This window comes from Rhinatrema bivittatum, chromosome 7 (assembly GCF_901001135.1).
Source record: "Rhinatrema bivittatum chromosome 7, aRhiBiv1.1, whole genome shotgun sequence".
Taxonomy (NCBI): domain Eukaryota; kingdom Metazoa; phylum Chordata; class Amphibia; order Gymnophiona; family Rhinatrematidae; genus Rhinatrema; species Rhinatrema bivittatum.
The window spans coordinates 224,456,077-224,476,754 of record NC_042621.1 but is presented as its reverse complement, the minus strand read 5'-3'; the positions used below and the strand labels follow the sequence as shown (position 1 = coordinate 224,476,754).

The 20,678-nt window shown below is 43.8% G+C and overlaps 1 protein-coding gene across 1 annotated transcript in view; it reads right to left on the bottom strand.

Moving 5' to 3' along the window:
* MYOF (myoferlin) overlaps positions 1-20,678 on the bottom strand; it is a 386,224-nt gene that overhangs the window by 72,596 nt on the left and 292,950 nt on the right. The window contains 3 exon segments of the mRNA XM_029609901.1: positions 3,651-3,776; positions 3,931-4,029; positions 5,216-5,227. Coding sequence (XP_029465761.1) covers positions 3,651-3,776; positions 3,931-4,029; positions 5,216-5,227 — 237 coding nt within the window.

Below are 20,678 nucleotides of genomic sequence, written 5' to 3'. Positions count from 1 at the left end.
GTGTGGCAAAAAATCATGATCAAGGTTCAAGATCCTAAGCCTCCACTTAAATGCATGGATTTTCCCTACAGATGGGGATTACTGAATTCTAAGAATCCTGAAAATCAGGAGGAAAAAAGGGCTTTGCCAGCCATTCTCCAATTTCTAATGATCTTATCACCATAATCTATAACAATCAACTGGTAAACTCTACCTGTGGGAAAATCCCCAGATTCAGGATCATTATCAAGGGTTCATCTCGCTTAATATTAATATTATCCTTCACAGTGCCCATCTTCTGGAGAAGCATAGGATCTTTTCCTAGACTTTGTGCTCTTTCACCCCTTCACCAATTAAGAAATATTTTTGGGTGATTTTTAAAGCAGCAGTGCCTCCTAATTTTTCATCAAAACTCAGATTTATTTCTTGCATATACAAGTCCTTACCTTGGCAATGGAACTTTTTCTCTCCAGCAGTTCTCTACCCCTTTACCCGTTATACAGATTTAACTAGAAACTGAGAAAATGGCCAGAGGATCTTATAGTGTTTCCTTCCCCATACTAGTCTTCTTTGCCTCCTGGGCTAGCAATTAAAAGTACATATCAATACAAAAAAAAAAAAAAAAGCACTTAATTATTGATGTGGGTTAGGATGAAAACAAGAGCACATGAAAAAGGAAGGTCTAATTACCTACTGTATTTTTTTTTAGTTCATAGTTAATTCCATTTTTTATGTGACGGGGCTTTGCCTGTCACTAATACAATCCCAGTACTTTTTCATCCGTTAGGCACTGGAAGTGGGTTTTGCATTTTTTAATCTTCCCCTTGACAAAACCCTACCTTTTATGGGGACAGGCTTCTTAAGGGTATATAATCCTTTTGGAGCATGCTCAGTTTTTGAGAGATTTAGGTGAGGCTGTAGGAGCCAGAGGGAAGGCAAGAGAGGAGAAGAAGCGGGAGATCAACCCTTGATTTCAAACAAAAGAGATAGGAGGAGGAGTTGCAGTTTGATCATAGCCTCACTCCCCGACGTCTCTGATCCAAAAGAACAGAAGGATTTTGCTGTGGATTGCAGTGAAGAAGTTGGATCTGTGACCAGTCTGGAAGGGACTGAGACCCCTTTCCAGCCACCCAACCTTCCAAGTAACACTTAGTTTAGGCAACTATAATCTTTTTCATGCTGTTTTACTCTTGGGCTACTGGCTTGGATTAATTTAAATTGCAGTAAAGACTTTGATTTGAACACCAACATGGACTCCCGTTTGATTTTTGCCTACTAGTTGGTTGCCTACTAGCTGGTTGAATGGAAGGAGCCTGGAATGAGTATGGGCTGCATCCCTGGATTCCCTTGCTCTCTTAAGTGACATCACTGCACCAAGTAGAGGTGGTAAATTTGGATAGTGACCGACAGCACCAGGGGACCTGGAGATTAGTTTCTCCACATTATCCAGACCAGTGGCGTAGCCACGGGTGGGCAGGTGCCCACCCAACTTAGACCCAGGCCCACCCAACTGGCACCGAAACTGCAAGGCTGTCGTGGGATCCCATCCCCGCAACAGCGAACAAGAGAACCCATGCCTCGCGCGCCATCACGGCACACATGGGGAAGCGCTGCTGCGGCCGTATGGCCAACCGCTCTTCCTGTTCGGGGGGGGGGGGGGGGGGGAGCGGAAGCGCCGCGCGCAGCTTTCGCTTCCTCCCCCAATGCAGGAAGATCAGCTGCCTCTCCTGCTGCCACCGGCCTCCTGCTATCTTCGGGCGTCGGGCCGTACTGCCCGCCGAACTTCCTGTTTGGGGGTGGGGGAGCGGAAGCGCCGCGCACAGCTTCCACTTTCTCCCCCAAAGCAGGAAGATCAGCTGCCTCTCCTGCTGCCACCGGCCTCCTGCTATCTTCGGGCGTTGGCCGTACTGCCCGCCGATCTTCCTGTTTGGGGGGGGAGGGAGGAAGCGGACGTTGTGCGCTGCGCTTCCGCTCCCCCCCCCCCCCCCGACAGGAAGTTCGGCGGGCAGTACGGCCCGATGCCCAAAGATAGCAGGAGGCCGGTGGCAGCAGGAGAGGCAGCTGATCTTCCTGCTCTGGGGGAGAAAGCGGAAGCTGTGCACGTGCTTGAATGTGTATGTGTGGATGAGAATGGGAGTGTGTGTGGGTGAAAACTGGAGCCTGGGTGTGTATGTGGGTGAGAATGGAAGCTTGAATATGTGGGTGAATGGGAGCTCGAATGTGTGTATGTGTGGTTGAGAATGGTATCTTCTAAAATCCTGGATCGGCGCACGCAAGGCTGCCGATTTTGGGCAGCTGGCGTGCGCCGAGCCGCGCAGCCTGTCTCCGTTCCCTCCGAGGCTGCTCCGAAATCGAAGCGGCCTCGGAGCGAACTTTCTTTCGCCCTCCCCTAACCTTCCCCTCCCTTCCCCTACCTAACCCACCCCCCCGGCCCTATCTAAACCCCCCCCCCTTACCTTTATCCACGGATTTACACCTCCCGGAGGGAGACTTAAACCCACGCGCGCTGAGACCCGACCCGGGGGCGGTTCTGGAGGGCGCGGCCATGCCCCTGGAATGCCCTGGGCCGGCGCCACGCCCCCGGTCCTGCCCCCAAACGCCACGCCCCGCCCCCAAAACGCCACGTCATTCGGCCCCGCCCCCGACACGCCCCCTTCCAAAAACCCCGGGACCTATGCGCGTCCCAGGGTTCTGCGCGCGCCGGCGGCCTATGGAAAATAGGCGCGCCGGCGGGCAAGGCCCTGCTTGCGTAAATCTGCCCGGATTTACGCGAGCAGGGCTTTTAAAATCCGCCCGAGAAATACTTAAAAAATCTTCTTTATTTTGTGCAAAACTAAAAATTCCATTATAAAACAATACAGACAAACCAGAGTGAGGCAAGCTTGACTCCTGCTAGTGTGGTTCGTCATGGGGACCCCCAAGATTGCTTTTATTGTGAAATTTTAAGATTTTGAGCAGAAGAAAGAAAATATCTTTTAAACAAAAGCATGAGGAATCTTACTGATAACGATCCCAGACTATTACAATTTGCAAACACGAGAGGAATATGTGAATCAATTTACCACAGCCACTTAGCGACAAAAAATATGCATTCACATTCTTAATCTTCAGTGTCTCAAAGTATATCCCAGAAAAATTGGGAAGTAAAATGTATTAATAGTCTTTTGTCTCTTTCAAATATCCATCCTCTCTCACAGAAAAACTTAATTTCTAATGGAGGACTCCTACCATAGCCAGTCACAGCATTACCAAGTGTCTGCTTTCTGTAATAATTCACCCCTCAATAAATTAAAATTTCAAAACATATAAATCATAACAAATCATGAACGGTTCACAATCACAAAAACTTTTGAAAGTCCTGCAAAAATATTAAAAAAGTCAAGTCAAAATTTCAAAAATTACCTAATCACTTTTGTAATAGCTCCCACTCAGTCAAAACAGCTCATTTGTCATTTCGGATGATTTACATCTTTGCTACCCTTTGAGGCTATATTTGCAGTAGTTAGGTCAGGCTTTGGCTTCTTTTGTCATACTGGTTTGATTTTCTATTAAGGTTTGACTAATCAAACATTTTGCATCTAACCCTAAACACTCCTGGGTAAGAATGAACAACAGAATGTTCTGAGATATGCAAGTTATTGGTTTTCATACACTGGCATTTCTTTTCGTACCTTAAACTCTCCAACAACTGAAGGATCATCATTTTCTTCAGCTTTGCCCCTGTAAAGCTTGAATGTATCACAGAAGTCTGTCAACCCCTGAAATTCAGGGACATTCTCCAGTTCTGTGTTGTACACCTGAAAATAATTTAATATTGAAAAATATTCAACTGATGAGATATTTCAGTTTTCAAACTACTAAAGGATGCCTAGAAAAACTAGTAAAAACATGGCACATGTATGCATAATTAACTGAAAATAAGAACTTGGCTTTTTAAAAAAAATGTAATACCTTTAGTGTATCATATCCTTTCTGAACATACTGGCCACACTTCTCATGCTCTCCTATTGAAGAGTAGTATTTGCTCCACCAGTCCACTATTTCTTCCTCCTAAGCAAAAAAAAGCAAAATTTCTTATCTAACAGTTTAAAATTTCAAAACAAAATTCTTCAATATCCCTTTTATTCTTATCTCAGCAGTTATACTCTGCATACAGACATGAATTGTATGGCAAACCATCCATAAGGATGCTCTGAGTCGGAGAATATCAGGAAATCATTTGTGATCTCAAATAGCGTACAGAACAAAATACAGTAACTCTCTAGCTACAGGCACCATAAGCAAAGCTATTCCACATGATTATTCAGCAATTTAACATGGGATGAAGATGGCTATCAAACTATAAGGCTTTCTCTGTGCTTCAACTCACCCTAGATTGACACAAACCCCAAAAAATGAACAAGTCGCCGATACCATTTAGTCCATTTGTTTCTGTAATTCCTACTGGATTTTATAGCATATCTTCTCAGGTCTTTTGCCAAACAGTTGCTTATATTCAACTGAGGCATGTCAACCTCAAAAATACATCAGGTAACTATAGTATTGTATAAAGTGCATAAGCTTTCCTACATTCATGAGCTGAAGTGAACTAAAGGCTTAACTCTAAATGGGAACCCAGAAAGTCCAAGATTCAATATGCCCTATGAACAGGATACAGCCATACCCAGGCTGTAATCTATTCAGGAAGAATAGGGATAGCAGAACAGGAGTGGCAGCTTTTATATAAAATATAGTATCCAAGCTATTAAAATGCAGGGTGTGTGGAGAAAGGAAGCAGCCCTGTGGGTCATCTTAGAAAGAGGTGCTGGCATTTCCAACTTCATAGATGGAAGAACTGGACAGACACATGGTCAAGGACATCCAAAAGTAGGAGGTGCTGGTGGGAGACTTTAACCTGTCTGGTGTAGACTGGAATATCCCATCTCCAAAATTGGTTAAGTAGTGAGAGATTCCGGACTCCCTTCAAGAGACCTTCCGCAGACAAATGGCAAATTAATCCACAAAGAAAGGGGCAAATACTGGATTGTTACGCAAAACATGCTTGATATTTACAAAATGTTCTGCTTTTGCTGGGATAAATAGAAAGGAAATATTTCTGAGTCTTCCACACTTTTCAGAGCCATCACAAGCAACATCTTACATTTGATTTTTTCCCAAGTTTTCAAATAACTTTACAACAGATCAACTGGGAGCCATATACCTATAAAAGTAAGAAACTGATCATAAATATGATTACCTTTTCTGTAAGCTGATCGTACAAATCCATCCATCAGAAAAAAAGCATGAAAGCAAAACAGAAAAAAAAACCTTCATAAATACATGATTTACTGGAAAAAATATTGCATTCAGTTAAAGAATGCACAAGAATTCAAAGTAATTGAATGTTTCTTGTATCTTAATTAAGGAGTTCTTATTTAACAAACTTAAGTAAGCCCTGTACCTGAAGTTCTGCAATACAACCCAAATAAGAAAGAGTTATTGTATTTATTACATCCCTAAAATGTAGTTTAAAAGGTTGCTTGGACTTGTTCTGTTACTATGACTGGGAGTAGTGTTTTATGGTACTTGCTGCTCTGTTTGCTAGGGATTATAAAAACAGGCTATAAAAATCTATTCAGAGTTGAAGAGTTCCAGCATCTCCTGTTCTATTTTATATCATAAAGCCCAGATCATAATCATCAGGCCTCACCAGTGGGTACACATTGTTTTGAGATGGTTTGGCACACCACATGCCAAGTGGAATTCTAGTTGAGCATAACAACATTCTGCTCATTTTAACATTTATTCATCAAAAATAAAAAACCAGAAGGACAACGGATTGTGATAGTGTCTATACTTTCACAGACGTGGCAGCTTCTCAGTCCTACATATATAATCTACATTTGCTGCTTAAATTCATACTATTTGCTCAGCTTGTTGAATACCTAAAACATCTGAAGCTGTAGCTGTGCACATTTTGGATTTTATAGTCCTCAAGTGTACAGTTTGATAAATAAGAAATTATTAATTTTGACATTTGTAAAATTTGGATGGTGTGTATTTTACATTCAAAATAATCTTTATACATATTTTACAGATAATTATTTTCAGAAAAACAAAAAACAATATTTTAAATAACCTAATTGGTTTTCCCATTTGGAATCAAATTTTTGTGAAATTAAAAAGAAGAAAAAAACCCTAAGACTGAACAAGGAGTGCTGGATACCCATTAAAAACAGAAGTCCATCTGGAAATTGCCACCATGGTCAAACTATATTATACTTCAGCTGTAGCCAGAAGATATTGGGGTCAATTTTCAAAGGTTTTAGGCTCCAAACTTTTAGAGATGGGCTCCTAAATTGGCCCTTGTGAAAATGTACTAGAACTGAGTCCCTAAATTTAGGACTCTTAAAAAGTGGGTGTTTACAGGGGCGGAGTTAGGGCAGGGAAACAAAGTTAGGAGCTTAGCACTGATTTTCAGCACTAGGCATCTAACTTGGGAGCCTAAATCCAGGCAAAAGAATAGCAGGCCTAAATTTACCATCCTATATTTGTGAATTTTCAGCAGAAAACTTGGGCTGCTAAATTCTGCTGAAAATAGGTATCTAAATTAGAAGCCCAGTTGTTTTTGAATATTGACCTCATTCTTTTTTTTTTTTTTTTATATCAGGTTACATCTGAGACATCCAATGTATTCTGAAAAAAATCATCACTAACCATAATGATGATGAATTTCTTCACATTTAAAAGGCAAAGGACTATTCAGCTGTCAAAATAAGGGCTTTGTCAGCCTATTGTTACTGTCCAAGATACTTAGTCACTGCTCTACATTTTAAGGTATGCAATAAGGAGAGTTAGAAACATTTTAAAATTTAAACATATCCAAATTTCCTCCCAGAATTAGTTAGTAATGCTGCAGATATAGGAACAGAAATCTAAGAAACACCTTTTATTTCCACCACTGGGATTCAGGATTCATGCTACATAATCAACTACTAAAGGGCATTGACAAGATCAAAGAAAACATCTTGCAGTTAATGGATTCTTGATACTTTTAACCTTAAAAATGTATTTATTTTTAATAGTCTGGCCCATATTAAGAGACCAAAAATATCTATATTTTAAAATCTTTTTAAAAAAAAGAAAGGGGCTTGCAAAAGCCCCTTCCAGTTTCTTTTTTTGGTGATTGAAACAGGGTGGTGCTGCTCAGCCAGACAAGAAATCCGTTCTCCTTTCAGTACTAAGCTGCAAACTACCTTGACTGAAACATTTTTGGTCTCCCTCAAAGTCAGATCACCTCTACTAGTGCTAGAGGGGTGTGGACCAAAGGTTTGCACACAGTGGGGCAGATCTTAAAACCTGCGCGCGAGCATAGATTTGTTCGTGCAACCCGGCGCAAACAAATGTATGCCCAATTTTTTAAAATGTGTGCGCAGCCATGCGCATGTTATAAAATCCAGGGTCGGAGCACGCAAGGCACCAAGCCGCGCAGCCTTCCTCCGTTCCCTCTGAGGCACTCCGAAATCAGAGCGGCCTCGGAAGGAACTTTCCTTCCACCTCCCCCCACCTTCCCCTTCTTAACCCGCTCCCCAGCCCTACCTAACCCCCCCCCCTTACCTTTGTCGCAGAAGTTGCGGCTGACAGCCAGCCTGTGATCCAGGGCACAGCGGCAAATGGCCGCTGTGCCTGGAGGCTCTAGCCCCATCCCTACCCCCTTTTGCACGTCCCAGGGCTTGCGTGCGCTGCCAAGCCTATGCAAGATAGGCTCGGCGCGCGCAGGGACAGGTTTTCGGGGTTACACGCATAACCCTTTGAAAATCTGCCCCAGTGAGTCTTAAGAGGGGATTACACTGAGCCATCCGAAAACTGTTGTCTCCCACTTGAGTCCCCAACTCCAAGACTCAAATTTACATCTTCTAAATTACAGCACTGTTGTCAAATCACAGGGCAGGCCTCACTTAAATGTTTACATACCTCTTCTCAAATAAATGCCTTCCTCTATCTATGACCAAGTTGAAGCTTCCTCATTTATGAGCACTAACAAATCTCCACAGCAAAGAACAGTGCGCAAATAATTCTGCGGATACCAATATGCTTTTATGTTTTAAGAGGCATTTTCATAGATTGAAAATTATCAAAGATTACATATTTGTACACTAATCAAATGGAGATTTTGGAGAGACAGATTTTCACATGGCAAACCCCAAAGACAAAAAGTTTTACCAGTTACTTCTGTAAAGAGTTTCCTAAGACATAACATGTAAAAAAAAAAAGTATGACTGGTAAAACTTTTAGATTGAAATTTAATACGACCATCAGTCTTTTACTATGGCATCAGCTGTAATCACCAAATTGGTGCAAATATAAGACGCTTAGGGCACGTCTCTAAATAGAAAAAAACAAAACAAAACTGAATTTAATTTATCCAACAGTTTCTTTTTGAACAGGATTTAAGACGGATATTTTTTTTTCAGGTTTGCCTCCAAGATGATTGCAACATGCTAACATTTGAATGTCTGAAGCAAAACTACTTCTGATGTTTAAGCATGTGCGGTAAATCCAGTCAGCTGACACAATGGCGTCATTTAACTGTTGGTTTTTAACATCTTCTAATACAGTGGGGGAAAAAAGGATTCAGAAAAGTTGAGGAAAACTGGAAAAGCCACCCCAAAAATTAAAACATACCGTACTTGATTTAAGAGAATGTTTCACTCCAAAATCTCTCTATAGAAGAAAAACCAAAAAGAGGTTAATCTTTACCACCAAAGCACCTACAGCCCAGATTAGGTAAAATTGCCATGCTTACACTTCCACATATACATACATGCACGGTTGTTGGAGAAGACATTTTGCCAAGTGCTGTTGACATAGTGCTTAAAAACTGGAAATTGGAAGGTAATTGTGAAACTTCCACATCTTTAATCTTGTCTGCACATAGCTTATATACTGTCCAAATCTTACTTATTCTGGTTTTACTCCTCTCAAAGCCTTTGATATTAAACAATAAAGTAACAGAGGCTGTAGGTGCCATGCAGGGGGCTTGAGTTTATTCCCTAGGCAGGTGGACCCTGTGGAGACAGGGTTCACAGCCTCAGGGAGGAAGGAGAATGAGGCATAAAATTCTAGTAAATGCTGCCTTACTAAGAACAGATGTTGAAGGCACGCACCTTCCCCTCCTGATTACAGAAGGGTTTTGTAGGGCACAGTGAGGCAAAAAGGGATAAAAGAGAGAAATTTCATAAGGTTTTCAAACTCTTTATGGTGCCTTATGATTGCATCTCCAAATATGACAAGGCTGGAAGGGGTTGGATGCTCCAGGAGCAGGAGGTAGCATTCAGTGGGGGAATAATAATTGCGCATTGTTACAAGGTTCTTATGTCAATCGTTATGGGCTTCATTCAAAAATATCATTCAACCGCACATTCTTGCACTGGGGAACTTTTCCAGGGTACAAAACACTCCTCTATGCAATTGATGTTCTAACAGAGCATAAATGTACAATTCATACGGAGCACTAAATAGCAGGTGCTCCATCATGGGATTGACCTAAGCTGTCAGACATTAAATAAAGAGCACCTGCACACACATCAGTTCTGACAGCATTTACCCAACCTGGTTGTAAGGCTTTTTCAGGTAACGTGAGAGCACAGACTTAACTTCTAGTTTAAGGATATATCACACAAAAAAATCTGACAGCAAAATTCTAAAGCTTAAACACGTTTTAAAAATACAATAGCATTGACTTTGTAATGTTTTCTTACATGACTCTTTTGGAATATGCTAAAAAATGAAAAGGTTTATGTCCTTGTTCACACCAGTGATTGCCTAGCCTGGTCACCGGTAGGTCTGAGCCTTTTGTCTGACGGTTTGGGCTCCTCTGGCCACTGTTCACTTTTGCTGATCTCAGCATGTGGCTGGGTGAGTTTGGCTGTGAGAGCACAGTAAGCAAGGGCCGAGGGGCTAGTAGTCACTCCCTATCTGGATTTATTGCTACAATTTAAAAAAGGGAGAACAATATTGCAAGCAATAGCATAAGATAAGCTTTGTCAATTTGATTTGCAATAGGATAAAAAGAAAAGAAAAAAATATTAGAACCACAGGACCTATGATTAAAAGTAAAGTAATGAAGGGTCTTTTGACCAGGAGTGCTTAATATGATGGTCCAACAGAATCTTGTGTTTTGAACAGGTTACAAGGAACATTTATTAAATTGGTTTCGAGGACACAATTGAAGGAATGATCCTGTTTTAGGACTGAGTTGGTACTTTAGTCACAATGAATCTAGCACAATAAAAAAAAAAATTGTTGCAATATCATCCTTGCTGCGTGTCTTGATGGTCCAGGTTAACGGCCTGTGTGCTGGCTTCTTTGCCAGATGCAGGACTGCAGTTGGGTGGGAGCTGTTGGGAACTTGGTGCAGGTTCCAGTAAGGATCCCGCTTGGCTGGAAGAAAAGTGCATGGATCGACTTGTAGTGGAGACAAGCATTTAATTCAATGGCAACATACAGGATAATTTTTGTAGAACCTGGGTTAGAAAATAATGAATATATGCACAGTTAATGGCTCTGTACAGGCAATTGCTAGTGTGGCCAGACACAATGGGCAGGAACAATATATGGATTCACTAGTACCAGGGACATTGTATCTAAGTGACATTTACAATGCTACCCCTTCCTCTAAGGGTTCAAGTGACAAAGCTGGTCACCGGCGCCATCTTGTGCTCCTACCATGTGACAGGGGCTGACCAATGGCATCGGTAGCTCCTGTGACATAGTAAGGGCAAAGGCTATCGCCGCCATTTTGAGTCCTGGCATCGGACGGCCGGCATGCAGGAGGTCGCTCCGGGACCCCCGTTGGACCCACAGGGACTTTTGGCCAGCTTGGGGGGGCCTCCTGACCCCCACAAGACTTGCCAAAAGTCCAGCGGGGGTCTGGAAGCGACCTCCTGCACGCCGGCTGTCCAATGCCAATACTCAAAATGGCGCCGATCGCCTTTGCCCTCACTATGTGTGACAGTGTCATATGTGAGACGCAAAGTGATCGCGTCTCCAAATGGTGCCGATCGCCTTTGCCCTCACTATGTGTGACATAGTGAGGGCAAAGGCGATCTGCGCCATTTTGAGTATTGGCCATTTTGAGTATCCCGGACCCCCGCTGGACTTTTGGCAAGTCTTGTGGGGGTCAGGAGGCCCCCCCAAGCTGGCCAAAAGTCCCTGTGGGTCCCAGAGCGACCTCCTGCACGCCGGCCGTCCGATGCCAGGACTCAAAATGGCGCAGATAGCCTTTGCCCATACTATATCACAGGGGCTACCGGTGCCATTGGTCAGCCCCTGTCACATGGTAGGAGCACAAGATGGTGCCGGTGACCATGTGACAGGGGCTGACCAATGGCACTGGTAGCCCCTGTGACACAGGTTATCGGCGCCGTGATGAAACCAGCAAATGAGGGTGTGAGAATGCAGGGATGGCTTCTGGATTCCCCGCTGGACCACCAGGGAGTTTTGGTAAGTCTTGGCAGGGTCAGGAGGGTGGGGGGTTGTCGTCAATTTTAATTTTAGCCGGGACACGAATTTAACTCGCCATATTAACGCATCGGGGCGCCATACAGCCGAATGTAACGCATTTGCGCCCCGACGAATCCGAATCACGAATACAATGAAAACTTTTTGGCTGCACATCCCTAATGCCATACTGGGTTAGCTCAGTATCCTGTTTCCAACAGTGGCCAATCCAAGTCACAAGTACCTGGCAAGTACACAAACATTAGAAAAATCACAAGCTATTATTGCTTAATAATTACCATAATAGCAGTTTATGGATTTTTCCTCTAGGAACCTATCTAAACCTTCTTTGAACCCAGTTACACTAACTGCTGTAACCACATCCATGGCAACGAATTCCAGAGCTTAACTATGCACTGAATGAAAAAGAATGTTCTTCAATTTGTTTTAAATGAGCTACTTGCTAACTTCATGGAGTGCTCCCTAATACTTCTATTATCTGAGAGAGTAAATAACCGATTTACATTAACTTCTTCAAGTCCTTTCATGATTTTGTATATCTCTATCATATCCCCCCCTCAGTCATCTCTTCTCCAAACTGAACAGCCCTAACTTCTTTAGCATTTCCTCATAGGGTAGCCATTCCATGACCTTTATTTTGGTTGCCCTTCTCTGCACTTTCACCAGTGCAGCTATATCCTTTTTGAGATACGGTGACCAGAATTGCACACGGTATTCAAGGAGCGGTCTCACCATGGAGCTATACAGAGGCATTATAACATCCTATGTTTTATTTTCCATTCCCTTCCTAATAATTCCTAACATTCTATTTGCTTTTTTGATCGCTACAGCAGACTGAGTTGATGATTTCAATGTATTATCCACTATGACACCTAGATCTCTTTCCTGGGTGGTAACTTCTAAGATAGAATCTAATATTGTGTAACTACAGCAAGGGTTATTTTTCCCTATATGCATCACTTTGCACTTGTCCATGTTAAATTTCATCTTCCATTTGGAAGTCCAATCTTCCAGTCTCGCAAGGTCCTCCTGCAATTCATCACAATCCGCTTGACATTTAACTACTCTGTATAATTTTGTGTCATCTGCAAATCTGATCACCTCACTCATCGTACCCCTTTCCAGATCATTTATAAATATATTAAAAAGCATCGGTCCAAGTACAGATCCCTGAGGCACTCCACTGTTTACCTTTTTCTACAGTGAAAACAGATCATTTAATCCTACTCTCTGTTTCCTGTCTTTTAACCAGTTTGCAAATCACAAAAGAACATTGCCTTCTATCCCATGACTTTTTAGTTTTCTTAGAAGCCTTTCTTGCGGGACTTTGTTGAATACCTTCTGAAAATCCAAATACACCACATTTACCGCTTCTCCTTTGTCCACATATTTATTAATCCCTTCAAAAAAATGCAGGAGATTTGTGAGGCAAGATTTTCCTTGGGTAAATCTATGTTGGCTGTGTCCCATCAAACCATATCTTTCTATCTATCTAAATTCTTTACAACAGTTTCCACGATTTTTCCCAGCACTGAAGTCAGGTTCACCAGTCTATAGTTTCCAGGAATACCCATGGATCCCTTTTTAAATATAGGGGTTACACTGGTCATCTTGCAGTCTTCAGGTACATTGGATGATTTTAATGATAGGTTACAAATTAATTGAAATAGGTCTGAAATTTCATTTTTTAGTTCTTTCCAAACCCTGGGATGTATACCATCTGGTTCAGTGATTTACTATTCTTCACTTTGTCAATCAGGCCTACCACATCTTCCAGGTTCACTGTGATTTGGTTCAGTTGATCTGAATCACCACCCATGAAAACCTTCTCCGGAATGGGTCTCACTCCAACATCCTCTTCAGTAAACACTGCAGCAAAGAAATTGTTTAATCTTTCCACGATGGCCTTATCTTCTCTAAGTGCCCCTTTAACACCTTGATCATCCAATGGTCCAACCAACTCCCTCACAGGCTTTCTGCTTTGGATTTTTTTTTTAAGATTTTATTGTGAGTTTTTGCTTCTATGGCCAACTTCTTTTTAAATTCTCTCTCAGCCTGTGTTATCAATGTCTTACATTTAACTTGCCAATGCTTATGCTTTATCCTATTTTCTTCTGATGGATCCTTCTTCCAGTTTTTGAATGAAGACCTTTTGGTTAAAATAGCCTCTTTCACCTCACCTTTTTAACTTGCCAGTAATCGTTTTGCCTTCCTTCCACCTTTCTTACAGCTCGATACAGTAAAGTTCAGTTGAAGATTTCTCGTCTGTAACGAGCTCGCTGCGCACAATTCGGACGCGTAAGGCAAACCAGCGATACAGTCTCCAGTTTTGCGCGTCCGTAGCGCTTCTTAAAACAGACGCGTAACCCTTCCCGCACCCGGCATGTAAATGAACGAATTAGCTGTATAATGAAGGAATTAGCTATTCCACTCCGATACCGTAACGGGCACTCAGGTTCTCTCATTAGTAACGCACTGTTTTGCCGCGGCCGTAACGTCTTAGTTTACCGCCTCCCCCTAGTAGGAGTTAGGACTGTGAGTCTAGTAACAAATCCATCGACACCGCTTAAGATACTCAAAAACAATAAAACACAATTTAAAAAAAAAGCGATACAGAGATGATCGAGAAAATGTAATGATGTGGGACACATAAAACCTGTCAGAAGAAAAAATAAAAATTTTTAAATACCTGTCGGAGGGCCGCGTGGTTCCAGGCGGCCGGCGGCGGCGGGAGCCGGGTGGTCGCGTGTTAAATCTAGGCCGCGGGCGGGTGGGCGCCTGTTCCAGGCAGCGGCGGCGGGGGGACACGCGTTAGTTCGAGACGGCCGGCGGGCGGCGGGTGGTCGCGTGTTAAATCTAGGCCGGGTCCGCACAGGCGCGCATTCATTCACTGCCGACCCCTGCGATTCGGCGCTCAAAGCGTGACGTCACGGCATGTGACTGCCTTGAGCGCCGAATCGCAGGGGTCGCACAGGCGCACATTCATTCATTCACTGCCGGTGGGGGCTGCCGGAGAGGCAGCCCCCACCGGCAGTGAATGAATTCATTCATCCAGGCGGAGGAGCCGGCTGCTTTCGCCACCGGCTCCTCCGCCTGGATGAATGAATGCGCGCCTGTGCGGACCCGGCCTAGATTTAACACGCGACCACCCGCCGCCCGCCGGCCGTCTCGAACTAACGCGTGTCCCCCCGCCGCCGCTGCCTGGAACAGGCGCCCACCCGCCTGCGGCCTAGATTTAACACGCGACCACCCGGCTCCCGCCGCCGCCGGCCGCCTGGACCCACGTGGCCGTCTGAAACTAACGCGCGTCCACCCGCCCCCCCCCCCCACCGCCCGGAACAGGCGCCCACCCGCCCGCGGCCTAGATTTAACACGCGACCACCGGCCCCCCAGATCCCGCCGGCCGCCTGGACCCACGCGGCCGTCTGAAACTAACTCATTTTATTAAAGCTTCTCTTTTGAAGGTTTAGCGCTTGAGCCGTGGATTTACTTACTGTCCTTCTTCCAGTCATTAATTCAAATGTGATCAGATCATGATCACTATTGCCAAATGGCCCCACCACCATTACCTCTCTCACCAAATCCTGTGCTCCACTGAGAATTAGATCTAAAATTGCTCCCTCTCTCTTCGGTTCCTGAACCAATTGCTCCATAAAATGTCTTTTATTCCATCCAGGAACTTTATTTCTCTAGCATGCCCTGATTTTCCCCCAGTCAGTATTGGGATAATTGACATCTCCCATTATTACTGCACTACCAGTTTGGTTAGCTTCCTTAGTTTCTCTTAGCATTTCACTGTCCGTCTCACCATTTTGGCCAGGTGGATGGTAGTATACTCCTATCACTATACTGTTCCCCAACACACAAGAGATTTCTACCCATTAAGATTCGATTGTGCATTTAATCTCTTGCAGGATCTTTATCCTGTAGGACTCTATGCCATCCCAGACATAAAGCGTCACCCCACCACCAAGATGCTTCTCTCTGTCATTGCGATATAATTTGTCCCCTGGTATAGCACTATCCCATTGGTTATCCTCTTTCCACCATGTCTCTGAGACAATTAAGTCTACATCATCATTCATTGCTATACACTCTAATTCTCCCATCTTACTTCTTAAGACTTCTGGCATTAGCATACAAACACTTCAAAGTGTGTATTTTGTTTGTATTTACAATCTGCTTTAAGTTAACAGAGATAAATTGAAATCTTTTAGTTAAGATGAGTTTTTAATTAAAAGCACTTGGACTACTTTCCTTATTATTGGAACCACTCTGTTGGGATGCCCTAACTCTAATGCTTCATTAATATCCTTTGAAGATTCCGCCCTCCGAACCATGCACTGCTGAGCAACTGTCAGTTTTCCCCTTTGTTCTGGTTTAAAAGCTGCTCCTCCTCCTTTTTAAAGGTTAAGGTGGAGTCCATCCCTTCGGAAAAGACTCCCCCTTTCCCAAAAGGTTCCCCAGTTCCTTACAAAACTGAATCCCTCTTCCTTGCACCCATCATCTCATCCATGCATTGAGACTCCGGAGCTCTGCCTGCCTCTGGGGACCTGCACGTGGAACAGAAAGCATTTCAGAGAATGCCATCCTGGAGGTTCTAAATTTCAGCTTTCTACCTATGACCCTAAATTTGGCTTGCAGAACCTCCCTCCCACATTTTCCTATGTTATTGGTGCTCACGTGTACCTCGACAGCCGGCTCCTCCACAGCATCCTCTAAAATCCTATCTAGGTGATGCATGATAGCAAAAGGTCATTATCCATAACAGACAACCCTTCATGAAGGCTGAACATTTCTGGTGAAACTCCAAAACTGTCTGTGATGTCCCTCATGGGAAAAGTTTCACGTCACTTGCCATTCTCCTTCCTATCCCAGTTTCATATCTGCACAATCTTTCAACATCCTCCCTGGTTGATGATTTTGGTACTTCTTGAACTCTCTCTTTGCATAACAGTCTTCTTTCCAATATTCCCTTTGCTATTCAGGCAGACCTTCAGAGCATGGCATGAGGGAGGTGGCACCTTACAGACTAACCAATTTATTGAGGCATGAGCTTTCGAGGACAGAATCCTCTTCATCAGATGCATGAAGTGAAGCAAAGTAGTGGGTAAAATATATGGGGATGGGAGGGGGCGGAGATACAGAACAAATAGAAGGCACTGAATAGGCAGGCAGGTGTGAAAACGAAATGATAATAGCATTATAATCAAGACTACCGACAACTGAGATAAATGTGAAAAGACGGAATGATTCCCAGAACAGTAAAGTTCATAGATAGTTGTAGTGTGCCATGAAACCATCGTCTTTTGTGAGACCTAGGGTGATGATGTTAAGTTTTTTGATGAATTGCAATTCAGCAGTTTCAAGTTGGAGTGTTTCTTTGAAGTTCCTTTTCAGGAGTATGGCAACTTTAAGGTCAGATAGAGAGCATCCTGCAAGGTTGAAATATTCACTTACTGGTTTCTGAATGTTGCCATTTCTAATATCAGATTTATGTCCATTTATTGTTTTCCTTAGGGATTGACCTGTTTGTCCTATGTAGACCTCAGATGGGACGTTGCTGGCAGGTGATGGCATATATTACATTGGAAGAAGGGCAGTTGAATGAGTGTATGCAAATCTCTCATGCATATTCATTATGGATGAAAGCCTGACTAGTTATGTGTGCTTCCAGAAGAGGGTTGGGAAACACTGCACTAGGCTACTCCTCCACTCCTGTGTTCCAATGCTCAATCCCTTGTCACTTGAGATATGTTTGAATTTCACTTTCCGGCACCCTTAGACTGGTGGGACAGAATGGTGTATTTATTTGAAAACAAGCAAGCAATACAGATTATTTCACACACATTGATTACACGGTGAAGCTGCCTTTATCTGGAGCATACTTAATACTGCTTTTGCATCTCATACAGGGAGACATGACTTTCTACAATGATTGCTATGCACTTCCTGCATGATGTTAGGACTGGGTAATACACAGTGCAGTTTGTCTCCTTCCACTGTTCCCCTTTTGAATATGTGATCAGGTGAACATAAGAGGACATGGAATGCCATACAGAGTCAAACCTAGGTCCAATGAGTCTAGTATACGTTCTCCAAAAGTGGCCAGTCCACATTACAATTATCACTTTTCCTGTTGATTCAATTTCACTCCTCTGCCATCCCCCAATTTGAAGGAGTCTTTTGCTGCAGCAGGTACATGCCAGTGGGCCTGTTTTGTGTGTTTGCTACTACATGTTCTGAATTGTGATTATCGTCCACTGCTTGGCCAACTTTCAGTCCATTGGGAGGGGATGTGCCGCTGAATATGAACTTTTGTTCCACCCCTTTGTGTGTCATGTGGTGGCAGTCCACTTCTTAATGACTATAAATTGCAAGAGGTCCATGGGGTACTTTAGGTTGATCTTGCCATTAGCTACACTAAGAAATCTGGGGGGAGAATGGGGAGGAGGAGTTTTATTTCAGAGGCAAATGAAGTGGGGTACAATTGCCACTGGAATGGGTGACAAAGATGCTCTTGAGCTGTACTCAGACTCATCAGGGGGCATGGGTTTCATTTTTATTTTAGGGGTGCTCTGTGCATCAAAATGGCATGGGGGTCACTTGGATCATGGCTTTCCTTGAATTATCCTTGCCTGTTCCATGCAATACATCAGCCATGCTGGATTTTGTGCAACTGTTTGTATTCTGCTGCACATGCAGTAATGGCATGGCATGCATGAGACAGGTACTTAATTCAACCAATTTGACTGCTGACCCTCTCTCATTGCAAGTGACCTCCAACAAATGTGTGGTAATTTGGAGACATCAATCCCCCAACCTCTCAACCCAGAGCACCGCTATCAGGGTTGAAACAGATTTCCTGCATTTTTTGTGGACTGTGGCTGGAGTGGTGCTCATGTGCTACTAGATTCAGGGGATACACCATAGCTTGCAGTCGAGACATCCGGGTCTTTCCAGCAATATGTTATGCACTTAGTATATCTAGAAGAGGCCCAGGGTCAAACAGGTCATGATGGATTGGCCCTGGTCTGACCATTCCCATTGGCTACTCACACACAATCAGCTGCTCTTACTGTGGCATGTACTGAACTCTGTTGTAAGTCACTTGGTTGCGAGTACCCTTCTCCCATATAGTCTTTGGAGCTCTACTAGTCATGTTTACTGAATGATAAAATGAGTTGAAGCAATCTGACTGAGCAGTCTGCTTGGGCCAGGTCACTTCCCTTATGACTTACAGCCATGTCCAAGAATTTCTTTGGGGGCTACTGGCCTCCAGATGGTATCTCCAAAACACTGTCTACAACATTTCAACTTTGAGACTAGGGCAGAGGTGGGCCTAGGTCATAAATTTGGCCTAAAGGCACCTCTCATGGGGATCAAGAGTAAGCCATAAGCAGGCCTGAACATCTAAATTAGATTACTTTGTCAGATATCTCATAAAAGGCTGTAGCCATTAAATATCAAATAAGGGCTGTGCTGTATTTGTTATAGGTATTGTGCATCTCTGTATGAGTGAAGGGGGCAGTCATATCAGGTAGCACACGCCCCAGTTAAAGCGAGGGTTCCCATGCCAGAGTGTGTGGTGCCAATAACTGAGAACCAGAACCCTGACTGAAAGGGCTGCCTGGAATTCACCCAGTCATCCTTTGTCCCAGAGTCTAAAACAGAGTATCCAATGTGTGTCATACCTAGGAGTATGGCCATATGGTTGGGCAACCAGTGCATGGTCCGTCATTCCTTGGTGCCCAGCTCCTATGATTGATTCATCATGGGGCACGCTGATAATGATGATGCAAGCTGCCCAGATTGGAAGCAAGTCAGCATCGGGGGAGGGGGAAGAACTGGGGAGGGATTACAAAAGTTGGCCAGCAACCACATCCCCTCCTCTTTTGCAGGTCTTCGCCCCAGGTCTGGAATTATTTCCTTCCTATACTGCCCCTGCAATTGCTAATGGCTGTGGTAATTTGGGTGCTATCAATTTGGAAACAGCCAGAAAGAACAAGGAGACAGATTCTGGCTGTTTCCTTTTCTGCAATTTATTTACAATGAACAAACCCAAAACAAACAGTGCAGCTCACCTTAACTTCAGATAACTCAATCTTTAAACACAGCAAGTCTTAAATTTAATGCCACTCACAAACCTTAAATGTAGCAGGTCTTAGCATAGAGTGGGTCTTTGCTCCCTGGGGTCTGTTTAACCCTTCCAGGCCCTGAGTTCTTAAACTCTAGTGAGAGGTTCCTCCTTTCACCCAGGATTCCCTGCTAGTCTGAATCTCGAGGAGGACCAGGCGAGATAGCTGTGCCTGGTCCCTTAAGGTATTCTGAGGGAGTTTCCTCTAGACTCTCTCACATACGCTCCCCCCTCAGCTCAGCCAGGTCAGGATGACCACCTACCTGTATTAGGGACACCTCTCGTCAGGAAATCTGCAGTGCTGTTTTCCCTGCCTGCCCTATGTTGTATTTGATGGTTGAAGGGCTATAGGGCCAGGAACCATCTCATCACCCATGCATTATATTCCTTCTTTCTATTCAACCACAGGAACAGTTGATGGTCTGTTTCAAGTGCGAACTACCATTCTAGCAGGTAATAGTTCAAGGCCTCTAAGGCCCATTTGATTGCCAAGGCCTCCTTCTTAACTGTTAAGTAATGCCTCTCACATAGCATCAGCTTCTGGCTAATATAAGCCACAGGATGTTCTTGGCCATCCTTCTCTTGAACTAAGACTGCTCCCAAGCCTACTTCTGAGGCATCGGACTGCACTGAGAAGGGTTCAGTGAAGTCTGAACTTATCAGGACCGGTTTGGAGCATATTGCTTCTTTCAGAGCCCGAAAAGCTGCCTCTGCTTCAGTTAACCATGATCCTTCTCTGGTGCTTTCTTCAACAGCAATCTTGTGAGAGACTTCACCTTTTCCGAGTAATTGGAGATAAACCTTCTGAAGTACCCCATAAGTCCTAGGAATGTTCTCATTTTCGCTTTTGTTTATGGGACTGGCACCCAGGTGATCGCCTCAATCTTCCTGGTCTGCAGATGGACTTTACCCTTCCCCAGTGTGTAATCAAGATATTGGACTTCTTGCCTTCCCAGCAAGCATTTCTTGGGGTTAGCCATTAGTCCTACTTGCCTCAGACTGGTTAGCACAGCCTAGAGTTGGCTTACATGTCTTCCAATCTGGGTTGTACACCACAATG